General features: G+C 39.4%; 1 protein-coding gene across 14 annotated transcripts in view; it reads left to right on the forward strand.

Annotated features, from left to right (window-relative positions):
- The window catches only part of picalma (phosphatidylinositol binding clathrin assembly protein a), a 58,545-nt gene that overhangs the window by 20,127 nt on the left and 30,194 nt on the right, over positions 1-8,224 (forward strand). For all 14 annotated transcript variants that reach the window (XR_005078462.1, XR_005078464.1, XR_005078466.1 and 11 more), the window contains exon 3: positions 3,063-3,205. Coding sequence is in view for 2 of the 14 variants with exons in the window: in XM_037118923.1 (XP_036974818.1) it covers positions 3,063-3,205 (143 nt within the window). In the remaining 12 variants the exon portion in view is untranslated. The remainder of the gene's footprint in view (positions 1-3,062; positions 3,206-8,224) is intronic.

Below are 8,224 nucleotides of genomic sequence, written 5' to 3' on the forward strand. Positions count from 1 at the left end.
TTTCCCCATAACTCTAAACATGTCTCAGTGCTCTAAATTACATCACATAATCACCATCAGTAGATAGAGGACTCTGTCTGGCTCTCACTTGAGAGGGATGCTTTTTTCCAGAGGAACGTTTAATGAAGACTCAGTCAGGAGGGCAGAGCATCACAGTGCCTTTTGCCTCATTAGCAGATTTTTTTCTGTAAGTTGCCACAGACAGTAACTACAACAACACAACGACCCACACCCTGTGAGTTAAATTTTTTTTTTCAAAATCATATAAACATTGGGCCTCATTCATGAACCGTTCTTACGAAAAAATTTGTTCTTAAGTCCCACTTACGAAGACTTAACGAAGATTGTGGCATTTATGAATTTTTTTCTTATCCAGGATTTTTTCTTGGGTAAGAACAAATCCTACGAACACTCAGGAGTACTGTTATGCACATTTCAGTGCCGACATGTTTGCATGGTTGTGTTTTCTTCTCTTGTGCAATTCAGTAAAGTGCAATATTACAGTGATAATTCTGTCTTATTTATTTGTTTGTTTGTTTCATATTTTTGGTAATTTACAGAGAATTTTAAATTGTATCCTGGCAAGCGTTCTCAAGCATTCATCAATGTAGGAGCACAGCTGCGAACAATTCTGAGGCTTACGAACGCGTTGATGAATCTGACATAGGGTTAAGGAACCTCTTAAGAACAACTTAAGAAAGAATCTAAGAAGATTCTTAAGAAGATATTGGCGAGTGAGGCCCATGGTTGTAATCAGCTCCTTGGCTCTCGTTGCTTGGGACAGATGCTGTTTTTCTGGCAGAAATGAGATGAAGAGTTGGTAGGGCACGTGATGGGAGGGACCTTTTCACCTCTGTCCTGTGCATCATCATACTCTGCTACAAGGCTCTGGCTGTACAAAACATATGCCTATGAGCTATAGTCAGCTTTTAATCTTGTAGTCTGTTAGTCCTGAAATGTATCTAAACATTGACTGAGATACCAGAAATCATGTCTTGTTTCAAAATTATAAGTGCCCATGAGTGCTATCTTAACTATATATTGTCTGGCCTGTGTGGTTCAGTGCCATATTAGCTATATACAGGGTTTCTACAGGGTCTCTGCAGGGTCTTAAATGTCTAAAATTTGACAATCTCAATTTTAGGTCTTAAAAAGTTTTAAATATGTCCATATTTTGCATATAGGTCAAATTATATTTAGTCAAGTTTTAGATATGTATGTTCATTAACTGCTTCTGTCATCACCTTTTTTTGTTTGTTTTTCGGAAATGTGTTGGCGAGATACAGTTAGATCTGTGTGTTGTACTTCTTTCTGAAGTAACCAGGATCGTAATTGCCATTTTGCCAACAGCCTGGTTGGAATTTATCACTGCACACTTCGCCAGTTCCGGAAAGTCTTAGAGTGCAGAATCTGCAACGACTATGGGAAAATGTAAATTTAAAAAGTGTTGGCTTGAACAACCAGCATTCAGTTGGTTAAAAGCCGTAACTAATAATGAATTTGATGTGCGGTGTGCACTCTGCAAGAAGACCCTCAACTTGGGCACACTCAGTGTGAAAGCACTGGTGTCACACATAAAATCAGAAAAAAAAAACACCAGTTAGCTTTTAAACGTTTCCAGCCAAGTCACACTATCACACACTTTTGTACGCCTTTGTCACCATTTCCCAGTCCAAGGTCATCTAATTCTGCTCGACCTGAACTCCGATTCAAGCAACATTCAAACCATCTTTGGCACAACTCCGATGTTGAAAGCGGAGATGCTTTGGATTTAGAACACTGTTTCTAAACATTTTAGCAACAAATTTGGATGTAAAAAGATGTTTATTTTCTAAAGTAATTCTGGGACGACACTTTTCCTTACTTTTTCGTACTTTATGTAGGTCTTAAATTTAGTTCAAAATGGTCTTAAAAAGGTCTTAAAAAGTCTTAAATTCGACTTGTTAAAACCTGCAGAAACCCTTGTCTGGTCTGTATGTTTGAGGTTGCTGCTGGAAAATGCAAGTGTCATTTTGTGTGTGCACATGCAAACGTGTACACATTGCAACACGTTTATCTTTCCCAGCTGTGGTTCATTAACATTGCTGCCCTTTGGCATTTCTCAAACTTGATAAAAAAACATTCAGGAACAGATTCACAGAACAGTGATGAAAGTGACTGCTAAATAAAACACAGACGGAGACATATAGGCAATGTACTGTCGGACAAGACAGACAAAGAAATTTGTCCTAAACAGCCAACAGCACGTATCACTGCTATCTTTACTGTTATATCAGTAAATAATAATTTTAAGGGGCTCAGGCATGTAATGTCTACTCATGTTCTTATCTTTCGCCTCCCTCCAACCCTGCCAGATCCCCAGTTCTTCTCACCATCTTCCTTTTCTCCCAGTGTATGGGATTACTTTATGCATGATTAATTGATATGGATGTATATCAAAATATGAAGCCCTAGCCAAGTTGTGTAAACTAACTGATCATGTTCTTACAATGCCAGTTATGCTGGTAAACAGTTAACAAAAAAATACAGTTCTAATAGCACAATATGTTGGATTTAATGTAAGAAACTACCCATTCGTTTGCATTACAGTGGAGGAGACCTAGAGATGGAATGTGGAGTCAGAAATATATTTGTCAAACATTATTTGTTTCATCATTTCAATCATTTCTTTTTGGATGTGACTAAAATGAAGTCTGTAAAAACATTTGTTCAATTTTTAATAATTTAGGGTATTTGTATTGGGGCTGCAATTCATGTTTTTCAGAAATTGGGGGATCTGCATCCATGACATCAGCTTAACGTTAATGTTATTAGAGAGCACAAATTGACCCGACACCTGTTCCTCAAAGTGTTTCTTACTATGTTTTTTTTTTTTTTTTTCCATCACCAGAAGCTATGTCTAGTTCCAGCTCACTGTGGTTAAAGACACTTGCTAAAGCAACAACGTGAAACATCTTTAGTGTTGTTATGTGAGGGGAATTAGACAATGATGGGCTGCCAAAGTCTTGTCAGATACTGTTCATTGATTTACACCCCCCCTTTTCTCTCTTTCTCTCCCTCAGACTTGATTCAGTGCACAAATGAGATGAATGTGAACATCCCTCAGCTGGCTGACACACTGTTTGAGAGGACCACGAACACCAGCTGGGTGGTTGTCTTCAAGTCCCTCACAACCACACACCATCTGATGGTCTATGGCAATGAGGTCAGAACTTAATAACTGCTCACTAACTTTGCTGAAAAAGCATTTTTGGTGAATAACCAAACTGGTAATGGTTTCAGGTCTGTGAAATGACAACATAATGTACTTTGACATAGGTTATGTTGCTGTTGTGCTGTCTTGTTGGCTCACATTGGGTTTCTTGTCACTTCAAACATAGATGATTTTTATGTTTTGTGATTATCCCTTTTTGTATCCTGTGTAAAAACAGAAGTGAGTGTTGACCGAACAGTAATCCTTTATCTTTTCCTAAACCAAACCAGGGAGTTTCCTGGCCTAAACCTAAACAAACTGCAACTGAAATCCTGTAAATATTCTTTTAATTACCTGAAATAAAAAAAAAAAAGACTAAGTCTAAAACAAAAACTTCTAAACAAACCTCGTACGAACTCCAGTCACCCAAGTGCTAGTCATGTGTAAGACCCATTCATCCAGCACAGCTTGCAGTGCACAAAGTTTTCGTCCATCTTTTAGGCCGTATTGTCTGACTTTCTAGCAGTTCTCTGGAGGAAAACCTCTCATATTTCCCAAAAATGATCTGTGAGGTCTGTAACTTCCTGTCATAAAGAGGTGCACTAAATGGGTCATGGCCTACAAGTTAGGGCTAAACAATATGGACTAAAAGTCATATCTCAATATTTTTTTAGCTGAATGGCGATACTCGATATCGATATTTTTTCTGTAGTTGGGGTTTCCCCAAAGCATTATTGCATATTAGATTCATTTTTTTCCCAGAAGCAAACCCTTTAAAACACAAACAGTCAGTTATAAGTTTAAGCCACATGCCAAATGTCATACAGGCACCTTTATTAACAATATCAAAATGTATAAAACAAATTGGACACAAAAGTTGGCTCATATATGAAATGAAAATCCTTGAGTGAAATAAAACAGATCCATTTCCTGCATGACAAAAATATACAGTAATTAATTCAAAAATACAATACTGTTACAATTTTAACAGTAACAATAAACACTTTTCCACTGAGGTTGACAGTTCTGTAAATAATACAACATGTTAACAGAACCTTAAGTGCATCTCATTGTGCAAATTTCAGCAAACATGTAAACATGGCATTCCTTCTTTGTGCGCATTTCAAATAAAACATGTTAACAGAAACTTAAGTGCAGCTCTGTGCAAATTTCAAATACTTAAGTAGACAAGGTATCTCTGTGCACACCTCAAATAATAAAAGAGAAAAAACAAATGAAAACAAAAAATTAAAAAAACAACTTCTGTACAAATGACAGATTTTGTGCCAGGAAAACTAACCTGTCAACACTGTCAGGTTTTAGGCATGCCCTGTGGCAAGTTACAATGTTCCCACTGCAACTAAACTTGCTTTCGGAAGGGGAGTTGGTGGCTGGCACACAAAGGTACTTCTTTGCCACGTGGCTCAATGCTGGAAAATTAACTTCATGATTTCTCCACCATTTCAAAGACGCCAGCATCACTCTCTACACAAATTGACAACAAATAGCTCAAAAGCTCAGTTTCTACTGCGTCCTTCTGTGTGCGTGTAGTGGTTGCTGTAGGTGTGCTGTGCTCAAAGTAGCTCACCAGAGATTTCCTCTTTTTAGCTGTGGGTGGCACTGCCACTGCTGCCTCCCCTCGGTCTGCAAGCTCAGTGGTCAGGCAGCTCAGGCAAACAGCTGGCCTGATCACTGGGCAAAGATTTTATGCTTCAGTGCATCAAGTTTTTCACCTGAGATGTACCTGGCTTTGAAGCGAGGATCCAGTAAGGAGGTGATGTCCAATAGGTCACTAGTGGATGGGTCTTTGTATTTGCTGTTGAGGTAATACACAATGCAGGACTTGATGGAGTTGCACAGCCCAGTATCTCCCTCTTCAGGTGCCAGGGGGGCTGGGGCGACGCGTCAACGTCATCGAATACCTTGACGCAAAAAACACGTTGACGCAAAAACTGTATGTCAATGCGTCGTCCGACCAAAACAATAATGGCGGCAGCGAGTCGCAGCAGCAATGCCAGTTAGTCAGCTGACGCTGAGCTCAGCAAAAAAAGAACGTGTATTTCAAAGCTATGGGACTATTGTACAGTAAAAGGGAGCGACTCTGTTGTTTGTCGGCATTGTAAAATGGAAATGGCCTATCAGAAAAGCATGATGGCTATGCACCAGCACCTCAAAAGGCGGCGTCCGGGAGCAGCTTGTGCAGATGAAAAAACCAAACTGTAAGTTTTCAACTTTTTTGTCTTTTCTTGTTTTGTTGTACATTATGACTGACTGCTTTGTTTTGCACTTTATTAGTATTAGTTTATTGTACTACATTGATTGTTGTTTTGTTATTTCTTTTTTGTAATTTTGATTTTGTAATTGGTCACTGTCATGCTGTGACAGATTAACTACACACATAGGATTTGTTTGCTTGCTGATTTAAACAATGGTAGTAGACAGTATGATTAGGATATGTTAAAATCCTCTTATTATTCTTTGTATTATTAATATATAATACTTTTTAAGAATATTTTTATTAATCTGTGTGCTGTGTGTGTGATTTATGTTTTCAGGACTAAGCAGAAAAGTGTGGAGGACTACTTTCTGCACCCGCAGGGGGCTGCTGTACTGACTGAGAGTGTCCTATCTATGATTGTGAAAGACATAAGGCCACTTGCTATGGCTGAGGGCAAGGGATTCAAAGAAATGCTGACCAATTTTCAGTCAGCTTACACTCTGCATTTTAGGCACCATTTGACAAGTATGATGGAGAGAAAGTATGAAACTTCAGTGGAGACACTAAGGAACAAACTACAAAAGGCCACATCCAAAATCTCCCTTACCACTGATGCTTGGCCTACTTAGGAGTAACTTGTCATTTCATTGGTGACAATTGGGATCTTATCTCCTTCAATACAAAAACACTGCCAATTGAACAGCGACACACTGCAGAAAACATTGTCTCCTGGGTGGGGAAGGTGGCAGAAAAATTCAACATTTTCTTGCATAACGTCCTCGCCATTGTATATGATAATGCAAGTAACATAGTCGCAGCACTTCATCCTCGAAGAGAAGTTTGGAGTGGTATCTTATCGGTGTGCTGGGCATACACTGCAGCTCGTTGTAAACCATGCAGTGAAGGACCCCATGATTGATAAGGCACTATCAGCTGCACAGGGCCTCGTGAAGCACATCAGGAAAAGTGAGCCAGCTAGATGTAGCTGTCACATGGAATAGTTCATACTATATGGTTGAACGTCTGTTAGAACAGCGATGGCCAGTCGTTGCGACGCTGTCAGATCCAGAAGTCACACACCGTGGGAAACATTACCTTGATCTGAAAAATGATCAGTGGATTCTTCTGGATGAACTGAAGGAGGTGCTCAAGCCTTATGAGCAAGCTACTGTTTTTCTTAGTGGACAATCTTATGTCACAACTTCTGTTCCCCCCCACTGAAAGGTCTCCTGAAATGCACCCAAAACTGATCCTGCAGCTGCGAACCTGTTCCAGAGCCATGCATAAGGGGAAATCTTGTCAAGTTGGCAGCCGGAGGTATCTGCAATTCAAGAGGATGGGAAAAATGTGTCACTCATTGCTGCTGCCCTTGATCCATGTTTCCGAAAACTGAGATTCCTTTCAACACACAGTGTTGCACTTGATCTCAAAAGGGAGCAGAGAGCATAGCTGCAGCAGGCAGCTGTGGGGCAGGAAGCCTCAGCAAATCCCCCCACCAAAGAAGAGGTCTGCGTTGGACACTTTGTTGGGCTCAAGTTTTGAGGAGGAAGACAGCAACAAAGTCATGGACCAGGATGAGGACGGGGACAATGAGACCGTGAGGAAGGAAATACTGTTGTATTTTGGGGAAACACCTATCACAAGGGACAATGACTCCCTTAAATGATGGAAGGATAACGCAACAAGATTCCCCACACTGGCTGCTTTAGCCAAATAACATTTGGCCGTACCTGCTACATCAATGCCATCTGAAAGGCTTTTTTCAGTTGTTGGAAACATTTTTGCAGAAAGCAAAGTAAATGTTTATATTTTTTTGGTTCAAGAAGGACACCACTGCTGCTGCTGCTGTTTATATTTTATTTATTTATTGTTGATAACATTTTGATTCAGATTGTGTTTGCACAACAGTTTTATTTATTGAAAGACAGAATTTTATTTATTTTATTTTTTGTCAAATGCTACCTCTGGCATCAGATTGCACTGCTGTATTCATTACTTGAATTGTATTTTCGAATTTGGTCATTAAGAGCAATAAAAATGTATTGGAAAGAAGAAATGTATGTTTTTCCATTGAGATACATAAATTAGCAAATGTAAATTGATATATAGGTCAAATTATGGGGAAATAATCACAGTCGCAATTTAATTGAAAAAAGTAATCATTAGATTAATCGATGCATTGAAAAAATATTTGCTAGATTAATTGATTACAAAAATAATTGTTTTGCCCAGCCCTAGTTTCAGAGCTTTCTTGATTGCCTTCAGGACCTCGATGTCCTGCCAGGTGGGGACAAGTGGTCTGATTTTTTTGTCAGAAGACAAGACTTTAGAAAGTGCCCTTTACTGCTCCAGGACCCTCTCAATCTGCTATGGTCTTGATCCCCAGTGTGTGGACTCAGTGCAACTGTAAGTCCAAGTGCAAATACAGCTGGGTCTACCAGGTCACCAGCTAATCACTGAGTTCGCCTCTCTTCTTCCAGCTGTAAGAGAAGCTGTTGACAACTCTCTTAGAGAAATTGCGCGTGTGACGTGGGCATCATCCATACTGTGTCACGTATAACAGTGGTCCTCAACCACCGTCGTTTAGTACCAGGCCCCAGAGAAGGAATAAATACGTTATTTTATTTCCATGATACTGACAATCATACGTGGAAAGTTGTTTTATTTTAAAAAATTGATTATCTTTTAACATTTGTCTGTTCCTCTTGGCGCGCTTGACACGTACCTGTTTCAGTCACGGTATACCCTAAAAAATAAGCCATCAAGCTAGCGTAGAAAAAAGAAAAAAGGAAAAGGCCCAATGATGAGATGGA

This window comes from Acanthopagrus latus, chromosome 13 (assembly GCF_904848185.1).
Source record: "Acanthopagrus latus isolate v.2019 chromosome 13, fAcaLat1.1, whole genome shotgun sequence".
Taxonomy (NCBI): Eukaryota; Metazoa; Chordata; class Actinopteri; order Spariformes; family Sparidae; genus Acanthopagrus; species Acanthopagrus latus.